At 42.7% G+C, this 25,794-nt stretch overlaps 1 protein-coding gene across 1 annotated transcript in view; it reads right to left on the bottom strand.

The window, feature by feature from the left end:
* asb16 (ankyrin repeat and SOCS box containing 16) overlaps window positions 1-25,794 on the bottom strand; it is a 45,004-nt gene that overhangs the window by 11,244 nt on the left and 7,966 nt on the right. The window contains exons 2-4 of the mRNA XM_063038087.1: window positions 19,586-19,853; window positions 7,322-7,814; window positions 2,898-3,011 (exon numbers count right to left, since the gene is read on the bottom strand). Of these exons, the coding sequence (XP_062894157.1) occupies window positions 2,898-3,011; window positions 7,322-7,814; window positions 19,586-19,853 (875 nt within the window). The remainder of the gene's footprint in view (window positions 1-2,897; window positions 3,012-7,321; window positions 7,815-19,585; window positions 19,854-25,794) is intronic.

The following is a 25,794-nucleotide window of genomic DNA, read 5'->3' as shown; positions in this document are numbered from 1 at the left end:
AGCTGCTCCGGCCTATGGTCAGGCCACACTTAGATCTCCTCCAGTTCGCCTACCAGCCCCAACTAGGAGTTGAGGATGCCATCGTCTACCTGCTGAACCGTGTCTACACCCACCTGGACAAGCCAGCGAGCACTGTTAGGGTCATGTTTTTTGACTTCTCCAGTGCGTTCAACACCATCCGCCCTGCTCTGCTGGGAGAGAAGCTGACAGCGATGCAGGTGGATGCTTCCCTGGTGTCATGGATTCTTGATTACCTGACTGGCAGACCACAGTACGTGTGCTTGCAACACTATGTGTCCGACAGAGTGATCAGCAGCACTGGGGCTCCACAGGGGCCTGTCTTGTTCTCCTTTTCTCTTCACCATTTACACCCCGGACTTCAACTACTGCACAGAGTCTTGTCATCTTCAGAAGTTTTCTGATGACTCTGCCATAGTTGGATGCACCAGTAAGGGAGATGAGGCTGAGTACAGGGCTACGGTAGGAAACTTTGACATAAGGTGTGAGCAGAATTATCTGCAGCTTAATGTGAAAAAGACCAAGGAGCTGGTGGTAGACCTGAGGAGAGCTAAGACACCAGTGATCCCTGTTTCCATCTAGCGGGTCAGTGTGGACATGGTGGAGGATTACAAATACCTGGGGATACGAATTGACGATAAACTGCACTGGTCAAAGAACACTGAGGCTGTCTACAAGAAGGGTCAGAGCCGTCTCTACTTCCTGAGGAGACTGAGGTCCTTTAACATCTGCCGGACGATGCTGAGGATGTTCTATGAGTCTGTGGCGGCCAGTGCTATCATGTATGCTGTTGTGTGCTGGGGCAGCAGGCTGAGGGTAGCAGACACCAACAGAATCAATAAACTCATTCGTAAGGCCAGTGATGTTGTGGGGATGGAACTGGACTCTCTCACGGTGCTATCTGAAAAGAAGTTGCATGCCATCTTGGACAATGTCTCCCATCCACTACATAATGTACTGGTTGGGGACAGGAGTACATTCAGCCAGAGACTCATTCCACCGAGATGCAACACAGAGCATCATAGGAAGTCATTCCTGCCTGTGGCCATCAAGCTTTACAACTCCTCCCTTGGAGGGTCAGATACCCTGAGCCAATAGGCTGGTCCTGGACTTATTTCATAATTTAATGGCATAATTTACATATTACTATTTAACTATTTATGGTTCTATTACTATTTATTATTTATGGTGCAACTGTAACAAAAACCAATTTCCCCTGAGATCAATAAAATATGACTATAACTCTGACTATGATGAAAGGAGCAACACATGCAAAATGCTGGAGTAACTCAGCAGGCCAGGATTTTGTGTGTGTTGCTCAGATTTCCAGCATCTGCAGATTTTCTCTTGTTTGTGATATGATGAAAGGAAGCAGTTTAAGCTATTTGGGCCTAGGACACTGGTTTAATACCTGCAGTAATATACTGGGGCTTAGACAACTGATGCCCACCAACTCCAGACATTCCTTTGACTATATTATGGCTTCTTGACGTAGCATTCAGTCAAATGCCAATTTGATGTCACCTACTTCTAATCTCTGAATTTCAGAACTAATCCATATTTGAATCAAGATTATAATGACTGTCGTAGTGAAACATGAAATGTGCATCAGTGAACAGGTTATAGGAGACTTGATGGCACTGTCAATGTCAACTCCAGTCACTTTATTGATGGTAAGAATAGATTGCTTGCATGTTAATTAACTGGGCTGAATTTTTCCTGCTGTTGAGGACAAATAATACCTGTGATTTTCCACATTGTCAAATAGATACCAATATTGTAAATGTTCTAGAGCAGTTCAGTGGAGGAAAACCTTTTTTTGTTGTGTGTCCTTTACAAGTGATCCCATAACCTTTGCTGTAGCATGCTCTCAACTGTTTCACAAATTACATGGAGTGAATTGGACTAGCTTGAACAAGATTTATCAGCTAGTCTAGATTTTAGGAAAAGATTGAATTGGATCAGCCACCCAGCCATTCTGACTAAATATTACGCAAATTTCATACCCATCTTGAGCACCTCTGTGCTGAGGTCCACCATTATTTAACTACAATCAAAGCAAGAATTTTCTCTTATTAACTGTTTAATTGTTTATCTTACTTTAAAAATGAACAGTGCAGGACTGAAGAGATTTGATTAGATCCTTTGGTTGTGGGACCATTTATGGTTTAGTATGTATTGTAGCTTAGACAGGTTGGCCTCATCTGAACTATGTCTAGTGTTAATCCTGATGTGCCTTACTGCATCTGGATTAAGTTAAGATTGTCCTAATTGCAACGGATAAGCCAGTTCATGTGGTTACAAAGTGAGATGGAATACTATTCAGCTGATGCTGATGATCAATGGGTCTTCAAGAATACTCAGATTTGAGTTGTTAGATCTGTTTGAAATGTATCCCGCCTAACATGATGGTAGTGCGGCATAACAGAATGGAGGGTTTGCCTGTGGAATACTTTCTCTTCATTCGTATTATGTTGCCATTGAAGTTTAACCTTTTATACATTCTTGACCGAACATTTAAACTTAGCTGATTTCCTGATTCTAAGAAAAGCCTCTCAAGATAACACCCAAGGTCAGGATCAAATCAGGTCTCTGGAACTGTGAAGCAATACACTAGCTACTGTGACCATTTCACAAGATATATTTGAATGTAGTTATCCACATATGTAGGATGCTGCTTTGATAGACTTATTTAATATAACTTTTACATGCTGCACATGTTGTATGTTAACTGGAATCCCTGATGATCTGTAGGATAAATTCTTTGTAGGAGTTCAACAGTTATACTTAGCAGTTAGATTTCAATTTACTAAAATGTGTTTCTTTTATCACCCTTTACTTCATAGAGATTATATAATGTAGTGTTTCCTTCCACATACCTGCCACACTTCTGGGGGAACTGCTTCTATCCAAGAGTCACAAAATGGAATGTGCTCATAAGTATTTAACAGAACTTCCATTGTCTGTGGAGACATTGCACATTGTTTGAGTATCTGAAAGAGAAACAAAACTTGCAAAATTACATGTTCCAATTTTCAAGCATGAATAATGAGGTGCATTGGATAATGCACATAATTTCTAGAGTTGTACATGTCAGGTCAAACGTTTAATGCGGACATGAGCCAACGTTACCTCCCAGCTGCGCGGGTGTGTGTCCTTGTAATAACTGAGATGCTCTTGTGCACATAGCTTTTGTTGCTGCACAGCTGGAATTTTCTTTTATATAATATTAATATACAGTGCCTATAAAAAGTATTCACCCTCCCCCCCCGGTAAAAACTACACCACAAAGACAAAAGAATACTCCATACAACTCATCAAAAAGGTTATTGAAAAGCACAAGTCAAGTGATGGATACAAAAAAATTTCCAAGTCACTGAATATCTCTTGGAGTTCTGTTAACTCAATCATCAAGAAATGGAAAGAATATGACCCAGCTGTAAATCTGCCTAGAGAAGGCTGTCCTCAAAAACTTACTATGTTTTTTGTTACTTCTGCCACTGTGCCTGTCATTTGTTTTGACTGCCTGACATTGTTTACTTATGTTGTGAATTGTGGTTTGTGTTTGCTTGATGTGAAAAATTCTATATTCTGACTTTTTTGTTAAGTCATCTAATAAGATTTTTTAGTTAAAAATTGTCACAAGGCAAAAATTCCTTTCTGCAAAATTGTTTGTATGACTATATATTTTATTAAAATTATAATTTTTTGACTTGTTAAATTTTTCAAATTTTTATTCTCAAATAATAATAATAATTTTAGTATCCCAAGAATGTCAAACAGAAAAGCAGAAGCATTAAATGCTTTGGAGAACAAAGGTTGTACAAAATTTAAGGTAGAATATCTTTTGCCATTCTGATAACTGAACTATTGATTTCACATCAAAAACAAAAAAGTAAAAATTGGTGATATATTTACGTATCAAGGTACTGGCAAAATTGTATGCACCATTTGTGTGGAAGCAAAAGCGGGGGCACGAGTTCAGTAGTGAAAAAATGGAAGTTAGATTACTTAAAATGACATCTTAACGAGAGAATTATGAGGACTACATCTGCATCATGCTGCCACCCACAATGGACCCCCTACAATTTGCCTACTGACACAACCAATCGACAGATGATGCAATGGCCACAGCTCTACACACCGTCCTTACACATCTGGAGAAGAGGGATGCTTATGTGCGAATGCTGTTCTTGGACTACAGTTCAGCATTCAACACCATAATTCCCTCAAAGCTTGACAAGAAGCTCAGAAACCTCAGCCTTCACCCTGCCTTGTGCAGCTGGATCCTGGACTTCCTGTCAGATCACTGGCAAGTGGTAAGAGTGAGCTCCCTCACCTCTGCCCTTCTGACCCTTGGCAAGTGGTAAGAGTGAGCTCCCTCACCTCTGCCCTTCTGACCCTTAACACAGGTGCCCCTCCAGGCTGTACACTAAGCCCCATCCTTTACTCTCTATATATCCATGACTGTGTCACCACCCACAGCTCCAATCTGCTAATTAAATTTGCTGATGACACAACACTGATTGGCTTAATCTCAAATAATAATGAGGCAGCCTATAGAGAGGAAGTCATCACCCTGACATAGTGGTGTCAAGAAAACAACTGCCCTTAAGTCTTCAACCTGATGGTATGAACATTTGGGTAGCCTCCAAACTGATGGCATGAACATTGACTTCTTTAACTTCCGTTAATGCCCCAGCTCCCCTTCGTACCCCATCCCTTATTTATTTATTATTATTTTTTTCCCTTTTTTCCCTCTCTTTTTTCTCCCTCTGCCCCTCTCACTATAACCCCTTGCGCATCCTCTGGGCTCCCCTCCCCTTTTCTTTCTCCCTAGGCCTCCTGTCCCATGTTCCTCTCATATCCCTTTTGCCAATCATCTGTCCAGCTCTTGGCTCCATCCCTCCCCCTCCTGTCTTCTCCTATCATTTCGGCTCTCCCCCTCCCTCTCCCACTTTCAAATCTCTTACTAGCTCTTCTTTCAGTTAGTCCTGACGAAGGGTCTCAGCCTGAAACCTCGACTGTACCTCTTCCTATAGATGCTGCCTGGCCTGCTGCGTTCACCAGCATTTTTTGTGTGTGTTGCTCTTCCTCAACATTGCAAGAACAAAGGAGCTGGTTGTGGACTACAGGGGGAATGGAGACAGGCTAACCCCTATAGACATCAATGGATCTGGGGTTGAGAGGGCGAACAGCTTTAAGTTCGTTGGCATAAACATCACTGAGGAGCTCACGTGGTCTGTACATACTGGTTGTGTGGTGAAAAAGGCACAAACAAGTAGTTTAGTATGGCTCCCCAAATTCTAAGAACTTTCTATAGGGACACGATTGAGAGCATCCTGACTGGCTGTATCACTGCCTGGTATTGGAACTGTACTTCCCTCAATCGCAGGACTCTGCAGAGAGTGGTGCGGATAGCCCAGTGCATCTGTAGTTATGAACTTCCCATTATTCAGGACATTTACAAAGACAGGTGTGTAAGAAGGGCCTGAAAGATCACTGGAGACCTGAGATACCACAGTCACAAACTATCATCCAGGAAATGGTACCGCAGCGTAAAAACCAGGATCTGGGACAGCTTCTTCCACCAGGCCATCAGAATGATAAATTTATGCTGATGCAACTCTATTTCTATCTTAAATTGACTATCCTGTTGTACATACTATTTATAATAAATTACTATAATTACAAATTGCACATTTGAACAGAGATGTAATGTAAAGATTTTTACTCATGTATATGAAGGATGCAAGTAATAAAGTCAATTCAATTCAGATTCGGTTATCAAAGTACACAACCAGAAGAAATGTGCAAGTTTTCCTTCAGAAAAGATGTTTGAATACAGTTGAGGCACTGCAGTATGCAAAAGCAAAAGTTAACACTTTAGTCACAGTATATTGATGATACCAGTTATTAGAGTGACAAAGTGAAAGATCTGCTTGCATCTATTAGTTTTAATGTCAATACTGCACCTATTATTCGATTTATTCAATGTGTGTGTGATCATTTGGATAAACAATTTCCTGACAATGAGTTAAGAGCATGGCAAGCTTTTGACCCTGTTGCTATTGAAAACACAACCAATTTAGAATTTGGAAAAGAGAATGCTGTATAACTGACAAAAAAACACCCAGCTACTATTACAAACTACAATGAAAGCGTTGCCTCAAAAATATTGGAGCAATTCTGCAATTTCAATTTTGTCAGTTCTGAGAAAGTTAAGTGTAGTTCAATTAAGGTGTTCAACACCTTAATATGTTGCACTACGTGCTTTGAAATGAAGAATTTGAAGAACTGTCAATTCTTGTTGACATTGTTGGAACATTTCAAGCTTCTCATGCTGACTGTGAACGTAGATTCAGAAAAAGTTTACAAAATCTGAAAAGATTTCCTTTGTTGTACTGTTTTTAATTATACCCTTCATTAATAAATAAAATTAAAAGTATGTGATTTTTCAATTTTCATTCTAAGTATTCATAGTATCCATATTACAAAAAAAGTTTAAAGTGCTTCGCAGTTTTCAGGCCACATAAAAATTTCCTGCTCAGAGCAATGGTTGGTCCACACAGCTGTGAAAAAAAATTAGAGGGAACGTTATGAGCAGCTCTTCAAGTTATTCGTTGTACACTACAATGGGTGGTCTAAAGAAAAAGATTCTCTAAAGACTAAACTTATCCAATGTATAGGCAAAGTACAACAATCATGGAATACACAGATTGGTTCTCTGATTTGCTTGGAAGTAATTGAACTCAGTCAGGGTGCAATCAGACTGCACAATTCCATTTGTTTATTTAGACAGAGCAAAATCAGGAAGTGTTCTTTCCAACACGGACTTGGCTGGAAGATTGTATGTAATTTATATCTTGGCAGGTTCAGATATTGCTAATAACTACTTTGAGAGGACAATAGTAATGGTGTATATGTCACTATAGCTAGCAAATGCACCTTCGGAAGAAAAAACAAAGAAAATCTGCACTGGAGTGCAGGACAAATACATTATTAATAAAGCACCAGCCATACATACTAGGTAATTATAATTAAACTTGCTTAGCAAAAAAAAGCTTGGTATCAGATGTAATGCCAGCTTCATATTACTGTCCGATCATTTGAAGACTACAAGTTAATGAGTGTGCAATTACTTTTGCACCCAATTTTGCCAATTTGCTGGCAGCTGGATTATGTTGCGCTTCCTTTCCATGTTTGTTGGTTCTCATTAGTTATTTGTTTAACAGCCCCATGGCCCATTTTCTTAAATCTCACTTTAGCATCTATGTCAAATAATAATAGAAAGTCTGGATACCTTGGGATCAATTGGAGCTGCTCCGTGGTTAAGTAGTGACACGACAATTTGCTCTGGATGATGTTCCAGGTGGTCTTCAACAGCCAGTAAAATACAATCCATTGGTGTGTAGCCAGCACAATTCTTAGCATTCACAGTAGCACCATGCATTAACAACAAATCCACAATGCCAGGGTGACCATTCCCACAGGCATTGTGGAGTGGGGTATGCTTTTTTTTTCCAGCAGTTTTCACATCAGCTCCACTATTGATCAGCATTTTACAGACTTTGTAATATTTACCAAAAGCCTCGCGTTTCTCCACAGAAGAACAAGCAGCATTGAGTGCAGTTTCTCCTTCACGATTCTTCTTGTGACTGTAAGCACAGTAGCTCAGGTAAAGGTCTACATGTTCATCCAAACCATGCTTTGCAGCAACATGAAGTGGAGTAATCTGTCTCTCTCGAGTCTGCATATTAACTCTGGCATTATGCTCCAGCAAGAGTTTAGCACATCTGAAATAGCCATTAGAAGTAAAAATAACATGAGTGTTATCTTAAATATTTTAAATATTTCCTCAGCATTTGCCAACTGCCAATGGTTGATATTTTTGTTAGTTCAGTAAGCTGAGATGAACTGCAAGGACGCAGCAAGCTAATGTAATTTGTACAATAAGTCTCCCAATTAGACTATTCGCTGTTGGTACAAAATGCCATTTTATACAAATAACACACACAAAATGCTGGAGGAACTCTGCAGGTCAGGCAGTATCTATGGAACAAACAGTTGATGTTTCAGGCTGAGACCCTTCTTCAGGCCTGGAAAGGAAGTGGGAAAGATGGCAGAATAAAAAAGTGGGGGGAAGGAGGAGGAGGAGGATAGCTGAAAGGTGATAGGTGTAGCCAGGTGTGTGGGAAAGATAAAGGGCTGGAGCAGAAGGAATCTGATAGGAGAGGAGTGCGGACCATAGGAGAAAGGGAAGGGGGGTTCACCAGGGGGAGGCGATAGGTAGGTGAGAAGAGGTAAGAGGCCAGAGTTGGGAATAGAAGAGGGGAGGAGGGGGGAATTTTTTTTTAAACCAGAAGGAGAAATCAATATTCATGCCAGCAGGTTTGAGGCTACCCAGATGGTATAAGATATTGCTCCTTTATCTTGAGAGTGGCCACATCGTATCACAAGAGGAGGCCATGAACTGACAGGTTGGAGTGGGAATGGGAATAGGAATTAAAATAGTTAGCCATCGGAAAATTGCACTTTTGGCGAATGGAGTGGAGGTGCTCAACAAAGCAGTCCCCCTGTTCATAACAGTTCTCATCAACATAGAGGCCACATTGGGAGCACCAGATACAATAGACGGCCACAACAGATTCACAGGTGAGGTGTTGCATCACCTGGAAGGACTTTTGGGGCCCTGAATGGAGGTGAGGGAGGAGGTAAATGGGCAGGTGTAGCACCTTGGCCACTTGCAGGGATAAGTGCTGGGAGGGAGATTAGTGGGGAGGGATGAATAGACAAGTGAATCACAGAGGGAGCAATCCCCAGGAAAAGCAGAGAGTTTAGAGGGGGAGGGGGGAGGTAAGGATGTGCTTGGTGGTAGGATGTGTTTGGAAGATGGTGGAAGCTGTGGAGAATGATGTGTTGGATGCAGAGGCTGATAGGGAGGTAGGTTAGGACAAGAGGAACTCTATCCCTGTTAAGGCTGCAGGAAAATGGGGTGAGCACAGATGTCCTGGAAAGGAAAGCCTTTGAAGAAGGAGGACATCAAACAAGATTAAGTATTTGTTGTGTACAAATAAATACAGTCCAACTGGTCATGCTGACCTCAGGTTCCTCCCTGCTGGTCCCAGTTATTCACATTCAGCCCACAATTCTTCAAGATCTTCCCCTCTACTTACCTATTCAAATGCTTGTTAAATGTTGCAAATGTACTTGTGTTGAAGCTCATTCCAAGAACTTCTGACAGAGGGTAGGGAGTAATCTCTTACATGTTTACCCTCGTATTTTGGATCTATACCCAAATCTGGGGAAAAGACTATGACCTTATCCATACTCATGTTTTTTTATATATAAATCTCTATGAAGTCACCTCTCATTCTCCCAACACTCCAAGGAATAAAGATCCAGTGTGGCCAACCTCTCCCTATAACTCAGGCTCTCTAGTCCAGGCAGACAATGCCTTTTAGTTTGGCAATACCTTTCCTATAGCAGTGACCAAAACTGCACATATGGCCGTACTCCTAAACTTGATGCCCTGATTGATGCTAAAAGCCTACTACACACATTGTCTCCTTGTGGCCACTTTCAACAAACTGTGCACTTCTCAGGTCCCTCTGTTCTCTTCCAGTCACTGTATAGGTCCTTCTCTGGTGAATGTCCAAAATGCATCACCTCACACTTTTCTAAGTTGAAATCCATTTGCCGTTCCCCAGCCCATCTCCCTAACTAGTCAAGGTCCCTTTGTAATTCATTGTAACCTACCACTATCGACAAGACCCCCTAATTTTTTCTCATCAGCAAGTTTGTTAATCTTGTCATGTACATTCACATCCAAATCATTTACATAAATAATAAACACATGTCCCAACACTGACCTCACACTTAATCTATTCCTTTAGTTAACTCTTCAAAAAAAAGACAACTTTAAAATATTCATCAGACATGATTTCCCACACACAAATCCATGCTGACTATTCCTGATCAGGCCTTGACTATCCAAAGTAATGGTAGACCTTACCCTTCAGTAATGTCATTAGAACTGAAATCAGGCTTACCAGCCTGTAGTTCCTTGGCCTGTCCTTGCTAGCCTTCTTGAACAATTAACAACATTATATATCACAGAGCAGTACAGCACAGAAATCGGCCATCTGGTCCATAGGCACATGTTCCAAGACATCACATTACCCTAATTTCTTTGGCATCTATGGTAGTGTAGCAGTTGGCACAATGCTATTACAGTTCTGGGTGGACTTCGGAGATCACTTCCAGCATTTTCTGTAAGACAGTTTGTACGTTCTTCCTGTGTGCACATGGGTTTCATCCAGGTGCTCCAGTTTCCTCCCACAGTCCAAAGACGTACTGTTTAGAAGAAATTGTCCTGGGCTAGGGTTAAATAGGTGGATTGCTGGGCAGTGCATCTCATTGGGCCAGAAGGGCCTGTTCCAAGCTGCATCTCCAAATAAGTAAATAAATAATATTAAATGGACATTAAAAATCTTTGCTATGTCCTGTGGCTCCACACATAGGTGGCTTTGATGATCTTTTAAAGAACCCAGTCACCATTTTGCTGTTAGTATTACTACAAAACCTCAAGATCATCTTTCACCATGTCTCCCAAATCCACCTCATCAGTGGAGTGGAGCTTTGAGGCTTTGACTTGAGAGGCTTCCATGAGAGGAGGCAGAGGACAAGCTTGCTCGCAGTTAGTTTTTACAATGTCCCCTGAGATGGTGATGTGCCTCTCATGTGAGATGTGGCAGTCTTGGGGGAACTCTCCTCTCCCGCAGAGTCACATCTGCCAGAAGTGCATACGGCTGGGCAATCTGGAAGACCGTGTAAGGAATCTGGAGCAGCAGCTGGATGACCTTCGACTCATAAGGGAGAATGAGGCAGTCATAGATGAGAGCTACAGGAAGGTAGTCACACCTAGGCTGCCGGAAGCAGGTCGTTGGGTGACAGTCAGAGGGGGGAAAGCGAAGGTGAGCAGACAGGTAGTGCAGAGCACCCCTGTAGCCATTCCCCTGAATAATAAGTTTACCGTCCTGGATACTGTTGGCGGGGACCACCGACCAGGTGTGAGCCACGGTGGCAGGGCTTCCGGCACTGAGTCTGACCCTGTAGTGCAGAAGCGTGGGACGGAGAAGAGGAGAGCTGTCGTCATTGGAGACTCTATAGTCAGGGGACCAGACAGGAGATTTTGTGGACGTGAGAAGGACACCCGCATGGTTTGTTGCCTCCCGGGTGCCAGGTTCCGGGATGTCTCTGACCGGGTGCACGACATCCTGGCACAAGAGGGAAAGCAACCAGAAGTCGTGATACATGTTGGGACCAACGACATAGGCAGGAAGAGGGATGAGGTCCTGAAGTGTGAGTTTCGGGAACTAGGCAGAAGGCTGAAGAACAGGACCTCAAGGGTGGCGTTCTCAGGATTGCTGCCAGTGCTACGTGACAGTGATGGTAAGAATTGGAGGAGATGGCAGTTGAATGCATGGCTGAGGAGTTGGTGCAGGGAGCAGGGTTTTAGATTTTTAGATCATTGGGATCTCTTCTGAGGAAGGTGGGACCTGTACAGATTGGATGGGTTGCATCTGAACTCGAGGGGGAGCAATATCCTTGCAGATAGGTTTGCTAGCATGGTTCGGGAGGGTTTAAACTAATTTGCGAGGGGGATGGGACCCAGAGCGATAGAGCAGTGAAAGAAGTGCATGGAGTAAAGCCAGATCTAACATATAGAGAGGCTTTGAGGAAAGAGAAGCAGAATAAACGGTATAAAGACAGTAAGGTAGAAGGGCTGAAATGTGTGTACCTCAATGCAAGAAGCATCAGGAACAAAGGTGATGAACTGAGAGGTTGGATACATACATGGAATTATGATGTAGTGGCCATTACAGAGACTTGGCTGGCACCAGGGCAGGAATGGATTCTCAATATTCCTGGATTTCAGTGGTTTAAAAGGGATAGAGAGGGCGGAAAAAGGGGAGGAGGGGTGACATTACTGGTCAGGGATACTATTACAGCTACAGAAAGGGTGGGTAATGTAGCAGGATCCTCTTTTGAGTCAATATGGGTGGAAGTCAGGAACAGGAAGGGAGCAGTTACTCTACTGGGGGTATTCTATAGGCCCCCTGGTAGCAGCAGAGATACAGAGGAGCCGATTGGGAGGCAGATTTTGGAAAGGTGCAAAAATAACAGGGTTGTTATCATGGGTGACTTTAACTTCCCGAATATTGATTGGCACCTGATTAGTTCCAAGGGTTTAGATGGGGCAGAATTTGTTAAGTGTGTCCAGGATGGATTCCTGTCACAGTATGTGGACAGGCCGACCAGGGGGAATGCCATACTAGATCTAGTACTAGGTAATGAACCGGGTCAGGTCACAGATCTCTCAGTGGGTGAGCATCTGGGGGACAGTGACCACTGCTCCCTGGCCTTTATAATTATCATGGAAAAGGATAGAATCAAAGAGGACAGGAAAATTTTTAATTGGGTAAAGGCAAATTATGAGGCTATAAGGCTAGAATTTGCGGGTGTGAATTGGGATGATGTTTTTGCAGGGAAATGTACTATGGACATGTGGTCGATGTTTAGAGATTTCTTGCGGGATGTTAGGGATAAATTTGTCCCGGTGAGGAAGATAAAGAATGGTGGGGTGAAGGAACCATGGGTGACAAGTGAGGTGGAAAATCTAGTCAGGAGGAATAAGGCAGCATACATGAGGTTTAGGAAGCAAGGATCAGCTGGGTCTATTGAGGGATATAGGGAAGCAAGAAAGGAGCTTAAGAAGGGGCTGAGAAGAGCAAGAAGGGGGCATGAGAAGGCCTTGGTGAGTAGGGTAAAGGAAAACTCCAAGGCATTCTTCAATTATGTGAAGGAAAAAAGATTGACAGGAGTGAAGGTAGGACCGATTAGAGATAAAGGTGGGAAGATGTGCCTGGAGGCTGTGGAAGTGAGCGAGGTCCTCAATGAATACTTCTCTTCAGTATTCACGAATGAGAGGGAACTTGATGATGGTGAGGACAATATGAGTGAGGTTGATGTTCTGGAGCATGCTGTTATTAAGGGAGAGGAGGTGTTGGAGTTGTTAAAATACATTAGGACAGATAAGTCCCCGGGTCTGACGGAATATTCCCCAGGCTGCTCCACAAGGCAAGAGAAGAGATTGCTGAGCCTCTGGCTAGGATCTTTATGTCCTCATTGTCAACGGGAATGGTATCAGGGGATTGGAGGGAGGTGAATGTTGTTCCCTTGTTCAAAAAAGATAGTAGGGATAGTCCGGGTAATTATAGACCAGTGAGCCTTACATCTGTGGTGGGAAAGCTGTTGGAAAAGATTCTTAGAGATAGGATCTATAGGCATTTAGAGAATCATGGTCTGATCAGGGACAGTTAGCATGGATTTGTGAAGGGCAGATCGTGTCTAACAAGCCTGATAGAGTTCTTTGAGGAGGTGACCAGGCATATAGATGAGGGTAGTGCAGTGGATGGTGATCTATATGGATTTTAGTAAGGCATTTGACAAGGTTCCACATGGTAGGCTTATTCAGAAAGTTAGAAGGCATGGGATCCAGGGATGTTTGGCCAGGTGGATTCAGAATTGGCTTGCCTGCAGAAGGCAGAGGGTGGTGGTGGAGGGAGTACATTCAGATTGGAGGATTGTGACTAGTGGTGTCCCACAAGGATCTGTTCTGGGACCTCTACTTTTCGTGATTTTTATTAACCACCTGGATGTGGGGGTAGAAGGGTGGGTTGGCAAGTTTGCAGAGGACACAAAGGTTGGTGGTGTTGTAGATAGTGTCGAGGATTGTCAAAGATTGCAGAGAGACATTGATAGGATGCAGAAGCGGGCTGAGAAGTGGCAGACGGAGTTCAATCCGGAGAAGTGTGAGGTGGTACACTTTGGAAGGACAAACTCCAAGGCAGAGTACAAAGTAAATGGCAGGATACTTGGTAGTGTGGAGGAGCAGAGGGGTCTCGGGGTACATGTCCACGGATCCCTGAAAGTTGCCTCACAGGTGGATAGGGTAGTTAAGAAAGCTTATGGGGTGTTAGCTTTCATAAGTCGAGGGATAGAGTTTAAGAGTCGCGATGTAATGATGCAGCTCTGTAAAACTCTGGTTAGGCCACACTTGGAGTATTGTGTCCAGTTCTGGTCACCTCGCTATAGGAAGGATGTGGAAGCATTGGAAAGGGTACAAAGGAGATTTACCAGGATGCTGCCTGGTTTAGAAAGTATGCATTATGATCAGAGATTAAGGGATCTAGGGCTTTACTCTTTGGAGAGAAGGAGGATGAGAGGAGACATGATAGAGGGGTACAAGATAATAAGAGTAATAGATGGAGTGGATAGCCAGCACCTCTTCCCCAGGGCACCACTGCTCAATACAAGAGGACATGGCTTTAAGGTAAGGGGTGGGAAGTTGAAGGGGGATATTAGAGGAAGGTTTTTTACTCAGAGAGTGGTTGGTGCGTGGAATGCACTGCCTGAGTCAGTGGTGGAGGCAGATACACTAGTGAAATTTAAGAGACTAATAGACAGGTATATGGAGGAATCTAAGCTGGGGGCTTATATGGGAGGCAGGGTTTGAAGGTCGGCACAACATTGTGGGCCGAAGGGCCTGTAATGCGCTGTACTATTCTATGTTCTATGTTCTATGTTCTATTATACCCTCCCCCTCCCCCAATTTCCCTCTTAGCCTGCTTTTAAACTTTTTATATTTGTCAGGGTCTTCATTCGTACCCAGCTTTGTTCTTTGTCTTAATCGGAGTTTCGATATCTCTCACTGTCCAGGGTTCCCTGAATTTGACGTGTCTATCCCTCACCCAAACAAAAACATGGTGCCTCTGGATTCTTAATATGTCTCCCACTTGCCAACTGTTCTTTTATCTTTAAGTAGGGTCATCTAGCTGATCCCAGCTAGATCCTGCCTAATGCCCTCAAATTTGGCCCTGCTTTAGTTCAGCCTATGAACCTGTTCTATATTTTTCCATATCAATTTAGAAATTAATATAATTGTGATAACTGAATCCAAAGCACTCACCAACTGCCGCTTCAATTACTTTGCCTGCTTTGTTCCCAAAGTGAAGGTCTAATATTACCCTTTCCTGATTTGTTTCCTTTATCTTTTACATGAGGAAACTGTCTTGAATGCACTGCACAAATTCCACTTTATCCAGGCCGTCAGCACTCCAGATGTCCCAGTCAATATTGGGATAATTGAAATCTCCCATTAAGACTACCCTACTATTCTCACAACTACGTGTAACTTCTTGACACATCTGTTCCTCAAGTTCCTGGTAACTACTGTGGGGAGGGGGTGGGTTTAAGGTTTATAGATACAGGCAAAACAACAGATTTCCCGTCATATTAGTCAGTGATAATTAACCTTATTATGATTCTAAAGTGAGTCAGACTGCCTATTATGAGCCCAGAATTACTGTATATATGTAATATCGATTAGGCATCATTACTGTTTTTCCACTTGTGGTAATGTTACCATCCATTGTCTCACTTAAATTCAGACTTAACTGACTAAATGCTAATTTTATTTTGGCTCAGTTCCAACTCCATTATACCTTCAGTGCAAGATTCACTTCAGAACTACTATATCTAATAGTTCCACCTAGTGAAAATCATGTCATTGGATGAGCTGTTTATATCAAGACTGACAGTGAAAAGATGAGAAATTTATCTTACTGAACCTAACATGACCAAAGTAGGTTCAGTGATTCTTCACATTTACAAGTTCCCCTCTATGTGAATTGGGTGATATATTTGAAAATGAAAGAAAAAACACTTCCAATGCCAGAAATCAGATAACAACAGAAAGTGCTGCAAGTTCCCAGAAGGCCAGGCAGCATGCAAGGAAAGACTACCACCTGTCTAGACACAAGCTCAAGATTGGACCCTATAGAAGGTCAGTGACGTTTCAGATTGGGAGTGGGATGGGGAATTGAGGTGACAGGGCCATTCTTGCAGGGTAAATGCAAGTACTACATAAAGCAATCAGCCAATATGCATTTGCTTTCTCCAAGGCAGAGGAGGCCCCATTGCAAGTATTGAGTGCAATATATTAGATTGGAAGAGTAGCAAGTGAACTTGACTTCACCTGGAAGTACTGTTTGGGTCCCTGGAAGGTAGAAGGCAAAAGAGTAGGTGTTTGTAAGGGATGACATATTTGTGGCTGGCTTATTTGACTTTTGAAGCTCGAACACCATATACAAGTTTGCTGATAACACCACTGTTGTGGGCTGTATCAAAGGTGGTGATGGATCAGCATGCAGGAGGGAGATTGAAAACTTGTCGGAATGGTGTAATAACAACAACCTCTCACTCAATGTCAATAAGACCAAGGAACTGATTGTAGATTTCAGGAGAGGGAAACCAGCGGTTCATGAGCCAGTAATCATTGGAGGATCAGAGATGGAGAGGGTCAGTAACTTTAAGTCCCTGGGCGTCACTATCTCAGGGGACCTGTCCTGGACCCATCATATAAATATTATTGCGAAGGAAGCACGATAGTGCCTCTACTTCCTCAGGAGTCTGCAGAGATTCAGCGTGTCATCAAGAACCCTGGCAAACTTCAATAGGTGTGCGGTGGAAAGTGTGCTGACTGGCTGCATTATGGCCTGGTATGGGAACACCAATGCCTTTGAGTGGAAAATCTGACAAAAAGTAATGGATTCGGCCCAGTACATTATGGGTAAAACCCTCCCAACCATTGAGCACATCAACATGAAACGTTGCCATAGAAAAACAGCATCTGTCATCAGAGATCCCCACCACCCAGACCATGCTCTTTTCTCACTGCTGCCTTCAGGTAGAAGGTACAAGATCCTTCGGACTTGCACTACCAGGTTCAGGAACAGTTACTGCCCCTCAACTGTCAGGCTCTTGAACAAAAGGGGATTACTACACTCACTTAAGGATTCTTTAATCTTGTTATTTCATGCTTGTTATTTATTGGTATTCATTTATTATCTGCATTTGCACAGTTTACAGATCCTGTTTCCAGTTGCTGTTCTATAGATTTGCTCAGTATGCCCACAGAAAAAGAATCTCAGGGTTGTATGTGGTGATACGTATGCACTCTGATAATAAATTTTACTTTGAACTTTTGAGCCAATAAAGGTACTCGTCAGTAAATGCAAATTCTCTCCCTGCCTAACTGATCGTTATTACTAAGGGGTAATCCTTGTTACAGAATTGGCATCCCTGTAATTTTTTTTGTAGATGGCTCCTCACCTGTACAGAATGGTGAGAGAGCCAACTATAGCTTGATGGTTTGACACGCATGGACAAAACCTGGGGTATTCCAGAGGGTACAAATGTACAAGCCACATAAAATTCTAAAGGTGACATCAAGTTTCCTAAAGGGAATAATAGTCAGTTTTTAGGCCCAATTGCCAAGTACCCCATGGAAAGTTTACAGTTCTGTAGGATTAGAATTGGGGCAGTGATTCACACAAGATATCTCTTTTGGGGCAATTACAGTCAAGTATTTTCCAAAGAATGCTTCAGTCATTATTAACTGCACACAGGAGTACATTGTATGGTCGGGGGGGGGGGGTGGGAAGAGAAGAGAAGTTGAGTAAAAGGGGTTCACAATGTGGGCAAATATCATGGGAAGACTTGGATATCCTTAAGTAACCTACCAACACATGCTATTGTTATGAATGGTACTGGGAAAGGAATAGATTTATCAAGATGCCATCAAACGGGAGACCACTAGGCTTGCCCAGAGGAAATGACAAGACAGAAAACTATAAATTGTTGTTCCAGTACATATGAAAACTGTTCATGATCTGTTTTGCCTGTGAAGAATCATTCTGTCTTGCAATATGCATTGGTGGGACATATTATATAGCAACAGCAGGCATGAGTTATACCAAGGGATGGAAAGTGCCCTTTGGAAAGTCACAATGTCGCAACTGGGAATGTGCTTTTAGATCTGGTTATTGGAGGACAACTTTTACTTCATCCTGCAATAAGTTCAGTAATGAAGGAGAACCTCACAATCCAATACACTGACATGGAACAATACTGTGGGACTATGCTGTTTCCAAGTTACAGGTAGATAATACATCATTGGAGTAAACACACTGAAGTAATTAAAACACATGCTGGTAAGGCAAATGAAGTACTGAGTTATTCATATTTTTGAAGTTTTGGAATTGGGGATCAAATGTTCATGTACATCCATGGGTGAGATGCTGCTGTAATCCTAATCTTATGCATGCTGATAATTGCATTGCTTAATGTATATCAACTTAGAAGGTGGAAGGCTGACATAATGGAAAAAATTAGAGGATGACATTCTTATAAACTGAAGAGACGAGTGTTGATATAAAGAGTGAGTGAATTCAGTAAGTAAACGTTACCTTTATCTTTATATAATGCAAACTTAGCACATCTGCTGGGGTCCATGACAGTCCTATGGGCAGTCAACAGAATGAGAGGAGGATAGTGATCCCAAGATAAATATCGTTGGATCAAGAGGAGGGAGATACTGGCCAGAAAGAATGACAATCAGTGAACAGAAATGGATGTGGCCATTTTCTGAGACTGCCTTTGTAGCTGCTATTTTGTGAACTGATTCTTACTCCGGGATAACAATCAGAGCAAATGAATGTGGCCACAAGGAGGTTCAGCGAATGACCTGCTAAACCTGAGACCATTCTCAAACAAATGGCTATTTCTTGTGTAAAGTGGCAGGCTTGGAGGAGGAGCAATCTGTGATCTTGTTAGGCTCAGTACCTGGATCATCTGGTTTGAACCAGTCAGGGTTGAAAAGAACAAAAAGGCATGAGGCTGAGGGCAAAGGCCATAGAACAATACTGGTTGTACGTGAAGACCGACCATGGCGGATGTGTAGGAGCTCCATGTCTGACACATGGAGATTAGCTTGGGAGCACGAGGAACATCTGGCCAGTGTGGGACTCTTTTCTATTCTTTGACTGTTCATGGAGTGTCAGGGAAACCTAGTAGTTGTAGACATAGGTCAATTCACGTACTTGTGAACTGAGCTAATAAAGGTACTTGCCAGTAAATATAAATTGTCCCTATGCCTAACTGATCATTATTACTAAATGGGTAATCCTTGTAACAAGAGACATGCAGGCTGATAGGATTAGTATGGTCACATGGAACAGTAGGCATGACAGAATGGGCAGAAAAGTCCTTTGCTGCAATTTATGGCACTAAATAATTACAAGCAGCACAGGTGACTAGTCCAACAGTGGTCCCTCTCTCATCCTTTCCCGTCTGAAACTCAGGCTGTTCTGGTTAAAAGCATAAAACGTGGCTCATAATAATAATGTGTACCTCTGGCAATAATAACGAATTTTAATAACATAAACAAGGACTTTTCTGTAAATCAAGGTGCTAATATAAATATAGTAATTGAAAGATTATTATGTCAACTTATCAATAATGAACTGTATTTATGCAAAGCACACAATGCTATCTATTTCCCTAAATTCTTTACTTGCAAGTTTATGCACTCAATGAAGGAACAATTATCCTGCTTGGAATAAATCGAACATAACTGCACATAACCAAGAAATTAACTTACAAAATGGTCTGGGGGCTGGTGCATAGATGCAAGGGAGCATACCCTTCTTCAGAGATTGCATTGGAATCAGCTCCAATTTTCAGCAGAAGTTTGGCACATTCAGTATGTCCATTGGCGCAGGCAGCATGCAGAGCAGTTGCTCCTTCTGACAAGGCATTAACATCAGCACCATGTCCCAGCAAGTGCTTTACACATTCAGTATGTCCTTGCTGTGCAGTGATATAGAGTGCTGTTGTTTGTTTTTGCTTGGAAGTAAGTGACCAGAGACCTGAAGTACAAAAATATGATACCAGTTTTAAAACTTAATCTTCACATTCAAAAACATGAATTAATTATTTAGAATATAAAAGTTAATTCAATCAGATACATATTTCCTCTGGGTGTCAGTCTTGAAAGGTAATCTGGAAGAAATCTTTGCAATGAAAATGAGAAATCAGCCACTGTTCCTTAAAAAGTCTGTATTTGCTCAAGGTCAATCAAAATTTACAGCTCCAGTCAATGGATTATTTTTACAGTATTAGGTAACGTTACCAAGGAACATGGATCAAAGGTTGAATGGAGATGGAGATAAGTCGTGATCTAATTTGATGATTGAGGGGCTTATAGATGTGGATGTTTTACCATTGTTATGGGAATACAACTAACAGCAGCCATTGCAGCACAATATTGTTACATGAAGAGCAAAATGTAACAATTAAAAGAGCAGGCAATGTTGTTCTTCAAACCTGTTACACTCTTCAATAAGATTGTGGCTGATCCTATGCCTTGTCCACTTTCCCACCTGACCACAATGTACTTTAATACTCTCAATCACTGATAATTCAATCTCAGCTTTGATCATAATCAATTATTGAGCACTATCAGCCTTTTGCATTAAAACATTCCAAAGATTTGAGTTATATATTGACTATAAAAATCAAAATATTACAGATTTTCAAATTTAGGAATAAAAATGCTTGAAAATCAAATTAACAAGCACAGATGTACAGACAATAATCAATATAATAGGTCAAAGAAAAGAATAGAACAGTGAGAAAGAAAAAACGCCATTATACCAATTTACTGAATTGAATAAGACAAGTGCTTATATGGAAATGTAGCAGATGAGATAGGCATTTGAAATAAAAGTAATAGAATAAGAAATATTACTCTATAGTCAAGGGGACAGATAGGCAATTCTGCAGACGCGAAAAGGAAACATGGATGGCATTTGCCTCCCAGGTGCTAGGGTCCGAGATATTTCTGAACACTCCACAATATCCTGAAAAGGGAGGGTGAGCAGCCAGAAGTCATGGTACATATTGATACCAATGACATAGGTAGAAAAAGGGAGGAAACAGAAAGAAGCTGAGAAGCAGGACCTCAAGAGTAGTAATCTCAAGATTACTGCCTGTGCCATGCAACAGTGAGGATAGGAATAGAATGAGGTGGCAGATAAATGTGTGGCTGAAGAATTGGAGCAGGGACAGTGATTCAGATTTCTGGATCATTAGGACCTCTTCTGGGGCAGGTGGGACCTGTACGAAATGGACAGGTTGTACTTGAATCCAAGGGGGGCCAATATTCTTGTGGGCAGGTTTGCTGAAGCTGTTGGGAGTGGTTTAAACTAATATGGCAGGGGTATGGGAACCAGTGTGTTAGAGCTGAGGATGAGCCAGCAGGTTTACAAGTAGGTGATGGATGTAACATGAATGTAAGGAAGGACAAGCCAATGATTGGGTACAAATGCAGACAAAGAGTTAAATTGTACCACAGGGTGAATTCAAAATGCAAGACTGAAGGTGCTGTATTTAAATGCGCGTAGCATTCGGAATAAGGTGGATGAACTCATGGTGCAATTAGAGTTTGGTCGATAGGACATTGTAGACATCACTGAGTCATGGCTGAAAGAAGGCCAGAGTTAGGAGCTTAACATCAAAGGATATACTTTGTATCGAAAGGACAGGCAGGAAGGCATAGGTGGTGGTGTGGTTCTGTTGGTAAGAGATGGAATTACATCTTTAGAAAGAGGTGACATAGGGTCAGAGAACGTTGAATCTTTGTGGGTGGAGTTAAGAAACTGCTAGGGTAAAAAAAACATTATGGGAATCAAATACAGGGCTCCAAATAGTAGCCAAAATGTGGGGTAGAGATTGAAAAGGGAGCTGGAAAAGAAATATAATAAGAGTAATGACACAATTGTAACCGGAGACTTCAATGTGCAAGGGGATTGGAACAATCAGGTTGGTGTCGGTTCAAATGAGAGGGAATTTGTTGAATGCCTACGAGATGGCTTTTTAGAGCAGTTTGTGCTTGAGCCTACTTGGGGAAAGGCTATCTTAGATTGGGTGTTGTGTAACAACCCTGATCTTATTAGGGAGCTTAATGTAAAGGAACCTTAGGAGACGATGTTCATAATATTATTAATTCATACTACAGTTTGAAAGGGAGAAGCACAAGTCACACGCAACGGAATAAAGAGAATTACAGAGGAATGGAGGAGGAGCTTTTCCAGGTGGATTAGAGGGGGATACTGGTGGGGATAACGGCAGAACAGAGGTGGCTGAAGTTTCTGTGAATAGTTCACTAGGTGCAGGATAGATATGTCCCACAGAAGAAGATGTTCTCAAATGGCAGGGGAGGCAAACGTGGTTGACAAGGGAAGTTAAAGACTGCATAAAAGCCAAGAAAAGTGCATATAAAGGTAGCAAAAGTGAGCGAGGAGTTGAATGATTGGGAAGCTTTTAAAATCCAACAAAAGGCAGATAAAAAAGCTATAAGAAGGGAAAAGATGAAATATGAGGGCAAACTAGCCAATAATATAAAGCCGGATACGAAAAGTTTCTTCAGTTATATAAAGAGTAAGATGGAGGTGAGAGTTGATATTGGACCACTGGAAAATGATGCTGGTGAGGTAATAATGCGGGACAAAGAAATGGCAGATGAACTTAATAAGCATTTTGCATCAGTGTTCACTGTGGAAGAGACTAGCAGTGAGCAGGAGTGAGTGCCATTGCTATTGAAAAGGAAAAGGTGCTATGCAAACTCGAAGGTCTTATGGCGGATAAGTCATGTGGACCAGATGGACTACATCTCAAAGTAGACCATGGGTCATGATCTTTCAAGAATCACTTGATTCTGGCATGGTCCCGGAGGACTGGAAAATTGCAAATGTCACTCCACTCTTTAACAAAGAAGGAAGGCGAAAGAAAGGAAATTATAGGCCAGTTATCCTAACCTCAGAGGTTGAGAAAGTGTTGGAGTCTATTATTAAGGATGATGTTTTGGAGTACTTGGAGACTAATGATAAAATAAGTCAAAGTCAGCATGGTTTCTGTCAAGGGAAATCTTGCCTGACAAATCTGTTAGAGTTCTTCGAGGAAGTAACAAGCAGGGTGGACAAAGGAGAGGCAGTGGATGTCATTTACTTAGATCTTAGGAAGGGATTTGATAAGATGCCACACATGAGGCTGTTTAACAAGGTAAAATCCTATGACATTACAGGAAAGATACTGGCATGAACAGAGGAATGGTTGACAGGCAGGAGGCAGTGAGTGGGAATAAAGGGGGTCTTTTCTGGTTGGCTGTCAGTGACTAGTGGTGTTCCTCAGGGATCAGGATTGGTATTGCTACTTTTCACATTGATTGTTAGTGATTTGGATAATGGAATTAATGGCTGTGTGGCAAAGTTTACGGATGATACGAAGATAAGTGGAGGGGTAGGTAGTGCTGAGGAAGCAATGCAATTGCAGCAGGACTTAAACAAATTGGAAGAATGGGCAAAAATGTGGCAGATGGAATCATCATCACGGCTTGGCTTCGCGAACGAAGATTTAGGAAGGAGGCTGCCCACGCCTGCTGCAGGCTGACGAGGCCAGTACGGGACAGGCAGGCCCGGACACAGCGGCTGCAAGGGAAATTCTGTTCTGGGTTTGGTGCTGCTGTGTCACGGTTCTTCCTCCTTCTCCTTTTGTCCTCAATACCAGCCCTGCGTCCTTTCTCGAAGGAGGAGACAGACTGGTGAATGGTGTGTCACCAGGCCTCGCGATCGGAGGCTAGATTAATCACTGGCGATGGTCAATGTGACAGGTACCAAGGGATTTCTTCAGAGAGACCTTGTATCCCTTCTTCAGTGCCCCTCTGTCACGGTGGCCAGTGGAGAGTTCACCATACAGCACAATCTTGGGCAGGCGATGATCCTCCATCCTGGAGATGTGCCCTGCCCAGCGCAGCTGCGTCTTCAACAGCATGGCCTCGATGCTGGTGACCTCTGCCTGTTCGAGGACTTCGATGTTGGTGACGAAGTCACTCCAGTGGATGTTGAGGATGGTGCGGAGGCAGCGCTGATGGAAATGATCAAGGAGTCGTAGGTGGTGACGGTAGGTGACCCACGACTTGGAGCCATACAGGAGGGGGGTCAGTACAATGGCTCTGTACACGCTGATCTTTGTGCCTTTCTTCAAATGCTTGTTGTTCCAGACTCTTGTACAGCCTGCCGAATGCGCTGTTTGCCTTTGCCAGTCTGTTGTCAATCTCAATCTCTTTGTTGATCTTGGCATCTGACGAGATGGTGCACCCCAGGTAGCTGAACTGGAGGACTGTCTTCAGCTCTACCTCACCGACGGTGACGTGGGGAGGGTGGTAATCTTCCTGAGGTGCGGGCTGATGGAGAACTTCTGTCTTCTTCAAGCTGACTTCCAGTCCGAAGAGCTCAGCAGGATGTTATACGCTGCAGGGCTGTCTCTGTGTGGGCGACAAGGGCAGCATCGTCGGTGAAGAGTAGCTCTCGGTGAGTTGCTCCAATGTCTTGGTGTGGGATTGTAGTCACCTCAGGTTGAACAGGCTGCCATCGGTGCGGTATCGGATGTAGACACCGTCCTCGTCATCAAGGTCTTCTGTGGCCCTTTCGAGCATCATGCTGAAGAAGATGAAGAGAGTCGGCGCGAGGATGCAGCCTAGCTTTACTCTGTTGCCTATTGGGAAGGGTTCTGAGAGGTCGTTGTTGTGTCTGACTTGGCCACGATGATCTTCGCATGGCTGGATGATCTTCGCGTAGCTGGATGACCATGCGACTGTGTTGGAAAATGTACGATAATGCATTTTGGTAAAAGAAACAATAGTGTGGACTATTATCTAAATGGGAAGAAGGTTCAAACATCAGAGCTGCAGAGAGACTTAGGAGTCCTCATGAAAGACTCCCAGAAGGTTAATTTACAGGTTGAGTCTGTGATAAAGAAGGCAAATGCAATGTTCACATTCATTTCCAGGCGAATAAAAGCAAGGAGAAAATGCTGAGGCTTTATAGCAGTGGTCCCCAACCACCGGGCCGTGAGGAAATGATATGATTTGGCGATATGAGTCAGCTGCACCTTTCCTCATTCCCTGTCATGCCCACTGTTGAGCTTGAACGTACATGAGGTCATGACCCTCACAAACTGGACTCTCTGATGGTGGTGTCTGAAAAGAGGATGCTGTCCAAGTTGCATGCCATCTTGGACAATGTCTCCCACCCACTACATAATGTACTGGTTGGGCACAGGAGTACATTCAGCCAGAGACTCATTCCACCGGGATGCAGCACAGAGCGTCATAGGAAGTCATTCCTGCCTGTGGCCATCAAACTTTACAACTCCTCCCTTGGAGGGTCAGACACCCTGAGCCAATAGGCTGGTCCTGGACTTATTTCCTGGCATAATTTACATATTACTATTTAATTATTTATGGTTTTATTATTAGTTAATTATTTATGGTGCAACTGTAATGAAAACCAATTTCCCCCGGGATCAATAAAGTATGACTATGACTACTATCCGCACGTCATCCATGTCAGCGCGGGAAGATGATCAACTCCTTGAGCTTGCAAATGACGACGGGATGAAAAGTATGTTTGACATAACATCTCTGCCGGCATTCTGGATCAAAGTCAAGGCTAAATATCCTGAGGTAGCCACGAAAGCACTGAGAACGTTGCTTCTATTTCCAGCATTTTTCTGCAATGAATGCAACGAAAACTAAACTGCGGAATAGACTGGACATAAGGAACCCCCTTCGAGTATCACTGTCTCCTGTCACCCCTCGATGGGACCGTGTTGTTGCAGGGAAACAAGCCCAGGGCTCCCACTGATTCAGCGATATTGGTGTGTTGCAATGATTTTATATATTTATACGGGGAAAATATGTGCTGTGTGTTTAATATCCAAATGTTACTTAAAATGTTATGATGCTATTGA

The sequence above is a fragment of the Mobula hypostoma genome, chromosome X1 (genome assembly GCF_963921235.1).
Source record: "Mobula hypostoma chromosome X1, sMobHyp1.1, whole genome shotgun sequence".
Classification (NCBI taxonomy): domain Eukaryota; kingdom Metazoa; phylum Chordata; class Chondrichthyes; order Myliobatiformes; family Myliobatidae; genus Mobula; species Mobula hypostoma.
The sequence above is the reverse complement of the archived record's forward strand: the minus strand, read 5'-3'. Positions and strand labels throughout refer to the sequence as shown.